This window comes from Metopolophium dirhodum, chromosome 3, assembly GCF_019925205.1.
Source record: "Metopolophium dirhodum isolate CAU chromosome 3, ASM1992520v1, whole genome shotgun sequence".
Lineage (NCBI taxonomy): Eukaryota > Metazoa > Arthropoda > Insecta > Hemiptera > Aphididae > Metopolophium > Metopolophium dirhodum.
This window is the reverse complement of record NC_083562.1, coordinates 11,991,339-12,004,890: the sequence shown is the minus strand read 5'-3', so window position 1 is coordinate 12,004,890 and position 13,552 is coordinate 11,991,339. Positions and strand designations below refer to the sequence as shown.

Sequence of the window (13,552 nt, the reverse complement as noted above, 5' to 3'; positions counted from 1 at the left end):
TACAGCTGCAGCATGTCGGCAGCGGCGGCACAGCCGATATTATCAGCGCCGACTGTGGCAACAGACATGCTCGAACTCGACGAGTTTTCGTCAATGGAGTGGACAGGTTATTCTGAATAGAGTAGTGATAATATATAAATTATATTGTAGCTGTGTCGTCAAACCACAATTTAAGATATACAGGTTAAACATCGGCTTGTGACTGGTGAACCAATTATCTGAAACAGCTGAGGGCCCAGAATCACTAGCGCTCGTTGTGGTTTAAATATGTTAAATATATATATTATATAATATCATAACGACATAAACAACTTACCACGTTTATCTGTTTTTGATACCAATAATACCTTTTCATTAAACAAGGATTATTCAAGAGGTACCAGATAGTCAATGTTTAAAATATTTGGCTAGAGGTTAAATCCTAAAAAAAAAATTGAAGGAGGGTGTTGGTGCCCGCAGGCAAATACATTTTAGAAACTAAAATGCCCAGAATCTTAAACAGAAAAAAATACTCAAATATACTACAAAAGAATTAAAAATTTGATAAATGTTGTCAAAATTTGAACTTTAAATGCTTATAAATAAAAATTGAGCCTATGTATTTTTAATATTTTTTAACTGCTATTAGAACGATATATCAGCAGCCTTATATTTAATTTTCATGCTTTTTTACCCAACAAATAAAATTGTATTGATATTTATAGAAAAAAAAAACTAAAATAAGAAAACCGTTACATGAGAAATCGAGTGAATATCAAAGGTTGTAAAAATATGAATTTCAAACGTGAAGAAGAAGCGAGTCACTTAAGTGGATGTCGCTCTGCTGTACAGTAAGTTACAAGTGGGTGACTGTTATGGATAGTGTTAAATTTGAATTCAGTGATATAATATTATCATAGTATACGAAAAACGATTTTAAGTGGAAACGATTTGTCAGCCTAGGATATTGTATACTATATTTATATTGATATTATTAAATATTATTAATACCGTAGCCGGTTAAGTTGAATTATTATTATTTGTTTATTATCATATTTGTATATGATAATATATTTTAGACGTTTCAATTACCCACGAATAATATTTTTAAAATAGGAATATGTATATATTACAAGTAATTGTTACGAATTAAGAACGATATTGCAAAAAATAATTGCCGGAAATCATTAGTTATTAACTGAAAACGACAGGGAAGTCTGAACTTGGCGGTCAGTCTTATTTTTAAGTTATATGTATTATAACTAATTGAAATTTTTGGTATTTTCATATGTACCCGGTGTACCACACAGCGCTTGCTCGAACAATTAAAATCAAAAACATCCCTCGACTTGTTATGTAAAACCACCATGGGTGGGTGTCAGAATTATTTTTGCATCATCAGTTTTAAAACGTTGATTTACCTAGATTAAAAAAAAAAATTAATTTGTAATACTGAAGCTCGGTAAACTTTAAGCGTTGTACGGGTGCGTAAAACACCGAAAATCGTGAACTTCGTAATAAGGCTGTACCATAAATACCAATGGCTTCCCGGTAGTAGAGTTTTGGACAAGTACCTACATAGGTAACTTATAATAATTCATATTGTAAATTAATTAGGTACCAAAAAATATAACTTCTCAAACACTGTGTCTATTGACACTGCCGGGAGAATGTATTAGAATGTCTATAAACTTACGGACCAGTTTGTATAGTTAAATTTGGTGTGCGAACTATAATTGAAATAGAAAACCAGAATAGGTGCATTGCAGATGACAAAGATTTCTGTAAAAGAACATACGATTTATCAATATACCGTATAGGTACTGATAATACTATAATATATAAGTTCTATGGATTTATCATAATAAACAATATATTTTATAATATCTATGGCAATCGTCAATTGTCGAAATTCGTCGGCGACGGTTAACAATTCTAATAATTTCAGCAATACTATTGTATAATAAATATAATATATTGTATATTTTGATTTCAGTGAACAAAAAAATAATAGGCCACAAATATAAACGGACAGTTCGTTAAACCGGATAAGTTGTAACACAAACTCACAAATTTCGTTTGATCAGGTTATTTTCATAAAATATTTCGATACTTTCAAGTTTCAGCTCATCGGAGTGAGATGAATAGATGAAGATGGATGAAGAAAGCTGTTTCTTCGGCGATGGCGGCACTCTAGCTACGTTTCACCGGAAGAGTAGATGTTTACGAGTAAGTTTGTTTTCATATTATTACCTACTATTTTACATTTACTTTTTAGACTTAAATTAAATATTTATTGCCAAGGACAATCTGTTAACTAGGTGACGTAGAAGCATTTATAAGTTTAATCCCAATAGCGCAATGTATAAAATACGCGAGACCGTCTTCGTTTCACCACGCCAAATTTAATACGCACCTTTTTGCATGTTATACTATACGCCGGGTATCAACTTAGGTTTCCGCGAAGTATTTAAAACAATATAATGTTATTAATCTTTATATTTTATATTTTTATATACATAAATACATTATACACCTCATATATTTTATTAGCATACTTACACCTTTTTTAGTGTAGTTTATACCCTAGATGGCTATAGATATAGGTATTAAATGTCTTGCAATTATATATTTTGCTATAATTATTAATTTCATTATAATATAATATAACAATACACTCTAAATTAAATTAGTTGTTATCAAGACAGACAGTCTTAAAACAAACTCTTTTCTGGACGTTTTCAAAACATATTATGCTTAAAAAAAATTGCACAGTTGTCGTAGCAGCCAGTTGCTAGATCAACCCGTGTGACATCAAATAGGAATTATTCTTGTTTTTTTAAATAGTTTTTTCGAAAAATATATGTAACATGTATAGCTCATACAATTATGAATTTATAGTTAATGGGATTGCGGATGTTTATACTTCATAGATATTTTTTAGTTAATAATCGTGTAAATAATTTGATTAAACAATCAGGTACTTACCTACTCATCACTATTATCAATTTTATTACATTACGTGTAAAATCACTAACACAAGGTGCAGACTGCGTTTGAAAAATTAAAAACATAAAATAAAATATAAAATAATGTTGTAGTAGAAGCTGGAAAAGTGGAAACTGTAGTTTATTTTAATTTATAATTAAATTAATGTAACCGAGAATGTAACTATTAAATTCATCATTGAATGATTATTCAGAGATCACTTTGGGATAAATGTAAATTAAATTAAAAATAATTAAAAAACATTTGTGTGAAAGGAACAAGATTACTGCTAATATTTAAGTCTTAATTATTATTAACAAATAAATACAAATAATAGATATTTTAATAGCTTTTTACTATTAACATTCAGTGTAAATATAGTTTCTGATCGACTTACCTATATGTAATAAAATAATTATTCATATCAAATAATCCTAACAATTTAATGCAAGGATTCTCATAAATTGATCTTACAGCAGCCTTAAAACATCAAAAATACATTTGTACATCATTTACAAAATTTTAGTTCCCTATTATGGTGTAGGTATTAATACAAACAATAAATTGCTATTCGAAAACACAATTTCGTATACCTATTATTATTTACTAAATACTTACAATTAAATTAAACTAAAAATAAACATATGGTTACCACAAGAAAAAATAATTAAAAATATTAAAAAAAAAAAACACACATCATTGTAAAAATATAGTTGGTATTATAGTATTTGATGAATTTACTGTATACGTTTATGGCTTTATGTCAACTCTAAAATCCAGTAATCACATTTTTATTTAATAATTTCATAAAATACAATATGCTCTTATAAAAATATTCTTGTGCTTCTGATATTTATTCACCACCTTAATCAATAATTAAATTGATAAACGAAAATAATAATTTAAATAATAGACTATATCATATTATTATAATTCAAATTCAAAATTATAAACTATTTTGTTTTATTGTCATATCAAATTTCAATGAACAAATTGTTCCTTAACACAGAACTCTTTGATATAAAAAGTTGCATTATATTATATCCGTGGATTCATCATATTGACGTACCTAGTATAATATCTATCGTTTATTTATTTAATCTATGGCAAATCTCAAAGTCGTTGCAGAAGACACAGTCGATTAAAAATTCTAAAATTTCAATAAGCAAAGAAGATATTATGAGCAAAAAACTTACTGCGCTTCGTATAATTTTATTTTATTTTATTTAATTTTATTTAATTTTATTTTTCATTAATAAGTTCTGGCTGTATTCTGAAGCGTTTCTTCATGGGCGTCGCGTTCACACACGTCACGGATTCCGCCGAAGGAGTCGATAATTAAAGTAAGTTTGTTTTTATATTCTTTTGGGGCTTAAATTTACTTTTAAGACTTAAAACAAATATTTAATGTCACGAAAAATGTGCTATCCAAGTGTTGTAGGCGCATGTTTTAGTTCCGGACTAGAAATGTATAAAATACGCGAGATATAAACGTCGTCGTCGTTTTTCCAGTCCCTGTTTGTAGAATAATTATAATTAATAGGTGCATACCTATACAGGGTACTTAATATAAATATATAAATATTTTGGTGTAATTTATATAGAAGTATATGTTATGACTTATAACTGATAATAGTCATAAGATACAATTTTAATTAATAACTGGTAATTTTTTTTCCAAATACAACGTTATAAGTTATAGGTAACTATTAATTTAGTGTCACATACTTAACTTCTATTGTTCACCTAATATCTATATTCTATATCATAGGGATTAGGGATGTATAACCATGTACACATAAAAGTATATTCACGGAATGGTCAACTGCCTATCCTGACGTGTGCGCACTTATGAATAATATACCTACTCATATACTCGTATAGGTATATAAATATACCTATATAAATAGTGTTATACTACATACACGAATGTGTTACCTATTATGTACCTAAAAGTTCAACAGTTATTATTATATTTATTTATTTTTTAAATATAGGTAGGTACAATACAAGACTCTAATTAAAATCACATTTTTTTTTTATTTTTTTGAACACAATGTTTTAAAAATTATTAATTAATATATAATTTATTGGTATAGTACTAAATAAATTAATGAAATAAAACAAACACAACTAATATAATTATTAGTAATAATAATATATCCACTTATAAATTATTAAAATACAAAACGAACAAACGAAAAACGATTCTGAGCAAAGATATCGTTAACTAATAAATAATATTGAGATTAAAGTAATTTATTTTTTCGGTAGAAAATCGGAATAAATATGAATTATAAATATTTTTTTATTTTCTTATCATGACGCGTGTGTGAAAAATTGTTTATATTAAGTGTTTAAGATGTTAGATTTCGGTTCGGCTGATTGTCCACCCCCTCACTCTTCAGCGTCAATGCATCAGAAATTATTATTTATAATATTTAAATATAAACTGCATTTTCTGAATTTTCTAAAACATTGCTTTCCAAGCAAATAATTCGTTTCATATATCATCAACGAATTGAAAAATGAAATTAGAACATTAATTATATGGGATAAAGTCAATTTTATAAAAACTTATTAGAAAAAAATTAAATACAATTAAATAAAGGTAATTTTTTTTCTTATATTTCTATTTTTTTACGTACCCATTATGTTCGATACTATAACTTCAGTATTCAGTTATAGAAAACAACACTTGCCAATATGGAATTACTGTCGAATTTTTTTATTTTTAAATATTAAATAGCATCTGATTGACTGATGTGCTATAATGAAACTCAAAATATAACGAATACTACACTACCTATACACTTATCTAAATTCTATTTTATATTCGTTTAAATTGGACTTTTAATTTTTCTGGCCATTTTATTAAGCTTTGTAATATAAGTGCATTAAATCGTATTTTTAAGGCATTTTTCTTATTTTTAATGCATATAAATCCACGTCCTATTTATAACTTAACGTTATTTTGTATATACCAATCGGTTAGTGTACACAATAAAAAATATTATATTATTGATGGGTTAATAGGTTGATAACTATTATGTAGGTAGGTACAGTTTTGTACGTTCATTGTATCGTTCTTAATTCATAAAATAGCTAAATGAAGTCCAGTTGTCGCTCGTTGAAATCGGTTTGATACTTGAGAGGTTGTTACTTGGTGGCTGGTGCTCATGCACTGGTTTAAGGGACGGACGCGAGGATGCTGACCAGAGAGTGGTGGGTGGCTTTGTCACTAAATTATTGTGGGCCTGGGAACTAGATTATTCTTTGGCGTCAGCATAGAATAAGGTCACACACATCCTACGTAATATTGTTATGAGTGCGTGTCGATATCTTAGTTGTCGCTGTTAATGGTTTTATTTGATGCGACCGATTTCTACAAGCGACAGCCTGGCCGTTGTTTATTATTCTGTAAAATTTTAGTTTATTATAATGGTGTGTGAGCATATCATTACAGACCATATATATATTTTCTATGATTGGGACGGTTAGGTTATAAATAATCTATGGCAAATGACAATCGTTTGAAACGAACAGCGATTCCAATACGTACTCACATATTTCGTTCCATTCTGGCTATTAAGCTAGGTGCCTATTTTTATAAATGTCATTAATCTCAATACTTCCAGACTGAACTTTTGGATCGGAGATATGAAGACGCGCGCTGCATTTTGCTTGGCGGAGACGCACAGCTCTGACACTAGACAATATTATACACCAAAGGGAACGCGTTTCGCCGGAAGAATAAATAATTACGTAAGTTTTGTCCTACTACTCTGTTGACGCGGTAGACCTAATTTAAATATTTATTGTCAGACAAACTTATATACCCGCTAGACGTAGAGTAGTTTTTAAAATCCAGTTGTTATAGGTGTAGAAAAATTAGGATATTATGAAAAATACCTTAAATTATAATACTTTGCCTACAACTGTTAATTTATTGTTATAGTAGAATAATTTTTAAAATTTGAAATTAATGATTAGGCAATGCTTTTATAAGTAGGAAGGTAGGTTTTTATACATACCTAACAAAATAAGAAAATACATAATGATTAATGTTATTTAATATGATTTGTAACTTGTAAGTACATAGCAGATTATACCTATTACTTGGTGACGATTATTTTTGTTTTATACGTTCTTCGTAATTCAGTTCCGTCACGATAGTTTTAGTTTTCGTTAAATGTGAAACATACATTTTCTATGCATACGGGATACGGGCATTAAACATTTGGGTTTTAAGAGAACACCTCAAACGTACGTTTTATTTTGGGGGTTTTACGGGATATACCTATAGGACATTTTCTTCAAATTTTCACATTTCACTATTTGATATTGTGATATTATTTGTGCCTAGGTTAAGTTTCTGTTTTAGAATCGATCGATATAGGTTACCTAGGTATATCACATTCTTTAATTTTAATTCTGGTAGTCGAGTATTGGACAAGTACCTACGTAATTTATAATTCGTATCGTAATTTAATTACTAAAAAAATATATTTTCCCCAACAGTGTCACCGGCAGGAGAATACATTATAGAATGTCTATAAACTTGTGGTCTAGTACAGCGGTTCTTAACCTGTGGTCCTCGGCCCCCTGGGGGTCCGCGGCAGCCTTAACACATAACATATGTCAATAAGTGACATGAATGCATTATTACAATATTGTTGGATTATTATTATTATTTTTTTCATATATATAATATGTAGATTCTACACCGAATAATTGTGTTATTAATATTTATTAAGTAAAATCAGTTTTTCTCGTTCATACGAAATGTATATGCGTACAGCACTGTAGTCTCGGAAGTCTTATATTTACTGCCACTAAGTACAGCTGATCGATCGTAGTCAACTATAGTTTTATACATATTACATTTTTATAAAAAATTATATGTAATCAAATAATTATAAATGTGTGTGTTTTGTTATGTCTACTTATGTAATTTGTTATATAAAATAATGATTATAATTTTAGTTATGTTAACATAAGATGATTTGTAAACAAAAAGGTATTTGAAAAACAATTTGGCAAGGGGGTCCGCGATCTACAAAAGGTTAAGAACCGCTGGTCTAGTATATGGTTAAAATTGGCATGCGACCAACAACTGGGGGCTTGTTCTGGGCAATTTAAATGATCTAATAAGGTTTATCTCATTATTTGAATTAAATTAATTTTTAACCGATTGTTGTGTTAATCAATATATTATTTTATTTCATTCAACACACTCGTCTCAGTTTTCTAGTACCTCTAGATTTCTCACAAAATTCATATCGATCATCTCACAGCTTTCATATTCAAAACCAAAAAAATATGTATTTTTATCTTATTTCAATATTTTTCAACGAACACCAGAATATATTACAGATCATAAAGATACTAGTATTGTATACTAGATAAGTTTCAATTAGCGAGATGTAGAGAGAGATGGAGATGGAGCGAGATGTAGACGGATGAAGATAGCTGTTTCTTCGACGACAGCGTGTGCTGTAGTACAGCTAGGCTTCACTGGAAGAGTCGATGTTTATGCGTAAGTTTGTTTTTATATTATTTTGGTCTTACATTTACTTTTTAGACTTGAATTAAATATTTATTGTCACGGAAAATCTGTTAACTAAGTAACGTAGAAGTATATACGTTTACTACTGCCTACCAAAGGCGCAATGCATAATAATAATAAATTATACGCCAGTCCGAACAATCCAAACGCTGTCTTACTCGTAGTCGAGTTCTAGTTGATAACTGACTTGTGAATAAATGTAATTTTTGTTAGGTATAAAAATAAAACTAATAAATCCTTAAATACAACATTTAAAAATACAAACTCTGTGTAATAAAAATTAATATTAGGTATTTATTGGTAGGTTTATATAATATCTGTAGACTGTAACTAGGTCATTAGAATATTGTAGAACATTTTACTGCATAAGATGCGTGTTATTTCAGAAATGGTATTCGTCAATGAACATTTTCAAACTGGGAATAATATATCATAAGCAGATTGAAATGTGTGAACGTTTCAGTGTTTCGAAGACTAAGTTTCGTAGCAGATTTCGATTCCGTCACGGGGTATGTATTTTCTTATTTCTCAGTAGGTTTTTTTTTATTATAGTTAATTGATCAGGGGATGTATTGCCCGAAAATGTTCAATATTTTTATTGTAACTATACTGGTATAACACTATTCGGGCTATCAATAAAGTCGTGTTCAAAATTAGAAAATTGGTGAGGTATGATATTTTTTTAAGCAATTCTTTCGAGTAGGGAATTCGCTCAATGATATTCAAATATTTTCACCGATAATCAAGTACGATGACTTGTAGGTAACTAAAGACTGAGTGAATAGGAATTAGGAAGTGTGTGATATGGCGAAGATAAGGAAATGGGTCAACAGGATTTCAGAATGTTTGGTGTATGAAAGGGAAAGATGAAAAAGAAATGTAAGGTTAGGGTAGGTAAGTGGAGTGAGAGTAGCAGATATGAGAATAATAAGTAAGGTGTTAAGGTACAAAAGAGGATAGAATAAGAAATTAATTAATTAAGGGTAGTGTACATATTGTAGTGAAAACAAGAGAGAATAGGTTTAGGTGGTTCGGTCACTGTATGATAAGAGATAGTGAGAGTGGCTATAGAAGTTAATTTAACGGAGAAATGATGGGCGAGAAGACTGAAGAAGAGATGGATAGACAGAATACCGATCATATGGAGGAGTGGAATGAGAGTGGCTGAACCTGTATATAGCTGTGAGAGACGGGGGAAGAAAAAGTGTAAAGGTAGAATAGTTATGTTAACAATGCCGAATACGTAGGAAAAGATCTTGAATTGCAAAGGCCTTATTGACTCTTTGGCTTCAACTAACCATAGGTTTACCTAACTAACTTTCTTATGACTCATTAGGACACTTTGAATAAAAAGATCCTGAGATGCAGGTTGCCGAACTTAAGTGTTTGATTATCAAGTTGATCCTTTGATTGTTGACACCTTAATCCATGCTATGGATGAAGCCCATAGATAATAAGACCGCTGATAAGACCATTATGTCCTATCAATATCTTTATTATACTCTGTCCTACGAGAGAACATGCCGGTTCTGCGCATCCCCCTGCGTCACCCTGCTGTCGAAACTGGTTCCACAGTTACGGGTATGAAGCGTGGGGGGACTAGTTTTGGTCGGTGCGCGGCATGATCTCTCGTGGGACAGAGTATATCTATGATGGAGCCATACCCAGCTCACTCGTGTAATTTTGTTGCCGGTTGGGATGTCAGCGCACTATTTATTTTCCATCTTTGACCCACGCGTAGCATACCAAATGTATGATTAAGAAAACACTACAATGATTGGGTCAGAGAGAGAAATAAATGGTGCGCTAAAAATCTGACATCCTCTTAGTGTTATCAAGTTGAAGAAGCAGTTGATTGTTGACGATTTGACATTAAAATTAACTGTGGTAGTTATTACGATTGGAAGTAAAAGTAATTAGCAGGGCTGTGAATTTAATGCAATGAAAAAGTGTTAAATATTTGCCTGCATGTATGCACTAAAAACAGGAAAATATATGCACTGAAATATTCAAAAATATGCACTTAAAATTCAAAAAAATACTGAATGAAAACGTTTTTATTAAAATTTTTTTAAATTAATAAATTATAATTCAAATTGGTTTACAAAAAAATTCTTTATTTACACACTTGGTAGGTAGGTATGTAGGTAGGTAACGGATGAACCGAAAATATAAAAACATTTTAAGAAAATAAGTATAAATACGAAGAAATCATGAAAACATGCAATTATATTAACTAACCCCAAAAAAACGCATATTGGTAACGGTGTTGTAATAATAGGGATCTCCCAAAAAAAATACGTACCTACTAATAGTTCAAACAAATCATAAAAGCCAACTGTAATAAATATTAATTTATGAAAAAGTATATTAAAAAGCATTATTATTATACATGAAACAAAACTATGAACTATGGGCCGTGACATAATATAGGTATTTCTATATTATTAGCTCCATAATTTCTGTTAAAATATTAGGAAAATGTATTAAGTACCGTAAAAGTGCTAAATTTGAGCTATTACATAAAATATTATATTCATAACAAATTATCATAGAAGGTTAGGTACTGTTATTCCACATACTTATTATAGTTTAATTTAACTAAAACATTCTAGTAGAGTCTGATAAAATTTGGTTCCACGACTTTGATCATACAAACTTTAAATACTAAACTATGGGTCTGAAATTTAGTTTATATAGATCTAAATAATCCAAAACATATTTAGCTTCAAAATATAAAAATAAAGTGTCTTGTATTGTAGTAAGTAGGTAACTTTCAAAAAAAAAACTAAAAAAAATCATACTTGAAATCTATGTATAATATACGTATATTGTAATAAATGTTCAAATGTTTACTATAGTACATTATAAAAAATTAACTTAAGTTCAATATAATACATTATAACAGGTGTTCAAATAAACATTTCATACCAAAAATTTTGTTAATTCACACAGTCTCTCTTCAATTTTAAATTTTTCTTCAAATTATCTACAAAATAAAAATGTTTAGTTTTTTTTTTTTTTATTTTATTAATTAAACATAAGACTTTCCTAGCCTAAGGCTATCTAAATCTAGGGATATTGAAAGTTTACATAATTTTTAACGTTATAACATGATAATTAAAATTTTTAAGTACTATGGATAATTACAATTGGTATAAAATATAGTATGACATATAAAATTAATGATATTTGTTAGCATGAGCAAAATGTATACAAATAGATAAAATAGCAACGTGTTTATATAAACTAAAGTAAATAAAGATAAGTAATTGTAGGTATGGTCTGATATACGATGAAAAGATAGATAAAAAGGGAAAAACCTGTACATTATGGACAGAAACGTTTATTGACAATCTCGGTAAGGAGATTAATAAGTGGAGTAATTAAAGAGTTAAAATTAGAAATAAATTCTGATAAAACATTTGTGATGGATTCCATGGAAGAGGTTACCGTTTTGGTCGCTGCAGCATAGGATTTCCTTGGAAGCTGCCGAGCATGATCTCCTGGGACATCGTTTGACGAAGACTTTGTAGGCGTTGGTACATTTGTATTTTTGCGTTTTTTTGTAACGGATTGATAAACACGGCATCCTTTGTAGTTGGCCGTGTGTACCTCAGAACAGAGCGCGCATTTGGCTGGACTAGCTCGGTCCTTTGTGCAGTTCACGGAGCGGTGGTCTCCACCGCATTTGACGCACCTAGATTCATGTTGACAGTAGTTATCGGTATGGCCGTAGGCTTGACAATTATGGCACTGAGGCGGACCACGGCGGGACAGATGAGGTTTTTCGATTATAACTTTGGTATCAAGTAGCGAAGTGATATTGAAAATATCTTTGTTATTATTCTGACGATATAAATCAACAAAAAATAATGGGAGACCGCGTCTATTTTTATCTTGGACATTGATAACTTGTTTCACAGAATGTCCTTCTTCCGACAAGGCGACAGAAATTTCCGTACACAATGTGGAATGGTGGAGATTTCTTATTGCGACTCTTAATGAGCGATTAACGCGAGCTTGAAAAGTATGAAAACTGGAATCAGTATATTATTGAGATGATTCAGAATAGTGTTGTAGTTGAGTACGCCTCTGGGATATACGATCAGGTATGATTTAGTAGACTTACAGGTAAATGCGTTTGGACCGGTCAACCTTGTTAGCTCATTTGTGAAGGCGGAGAAATTTGAGATGTTGGAGATGTAAAACGGAGGTGGCGTGACGTCTTGTGTATCGAGCGTAGGCTGCTCGATATTTTGTTTTGCAGGACCTGATTTTTCGTTGCAAACTGTCGCACTGTTGGTGGATGTATTAAATATGTTGTCACTAGAATCATCAGAGTACAAGGCGGCATACCGATTAGGTGTAACGAATTTTTTTGACTTTTTATCAGCAACTTTTGGCGAAATTGAAAAATTTGAAAAATTGCGTTTGTTAGACATATATGTCTGGAGCGAGTCGCCACCGGTGTCGTGGACTTTGTCTACCATATTATCGAACTACGAGCGTAATAGCCGGACTTATAAATGTTTAGTAAATTGGAAGACTTGATTAAGTATTTAATCATTTATCTAAAAGAGATGTGCCGGGTCACCACATTACTATATCGAGGGACCATGGTGCAAGCGTCGTTCATAAATATCATAACATAATATAATATATTAGAAATACAAACTTAATATTTCACTAACAGTAAATATTATAAAAAAATATTACGAAATGTACTATACTCATATTATATTATGATTGTATTAGTTACAGACTCTTGAATTAAGAGTTATGTTTGAGGATTTAATTAATTTCCTAAAAGGAAATGCCTCAAGGTTGCCTCAGTAAGTTGAGGGACCGTAATTAAAGTGCCGTCCACCAATAAAGTACCCGAAAAAAAAAACGATTAATTCAAATATAGAAGGTACTTATAATATGGTATACTTTTATCAAAGTATGATTTTGTTGGACACAGTCTTGTGTAAATTATATTGTCTTATGTTTTCCCAATCTAATAATACAAAA

General features: G+C 30.2%; 1 protein-coding gene across 1 annotated transcript; it reads right to left on the bottom strand.

Annotated features, from left to right (window-relative positions):
- Positions 1-12,526: 12,526 nt before the first annotated feature.
- On the bottom strand, positions 12,527-13,029 carry LOC132941969 (uncharacterized). Its single transcript, XM_061010238.1, has 2 exons — positions 12,669-13,029; positions 12,527-12,575 (listed from the first exon to the last, which is right to left on the bottom strand). The coding sequence occupies exons 1-2, from the start codon at positions 13,027-13,029 to the stop codon at positions 12,538-12,540; spliced, it is 399 nt and encodes a 132-aa protein (XP_060866221.1). The 3' UTR covers positions 12,527-12,537.
- Positions 13,030-13,552: the final 523 nt, after the last annotated feature.

Bases quoted from the DNA above. Each gene is read 5' to 3' on its own strand.
- LOC132941969 (XM_061010238.1), bottom strand. From the start codon at position 13,029: ATGGTAGACAAAGTCCACGACACCGGTGGCGACTCGCTCCAGACATAT. The intron at 12,576-12,668 runs GTAAGTCTACTA...TACTGATTCCAG, and splicing joins CGGTCCAAACGCATTTACCT to TTTTCATACTTTTCAAGCTC.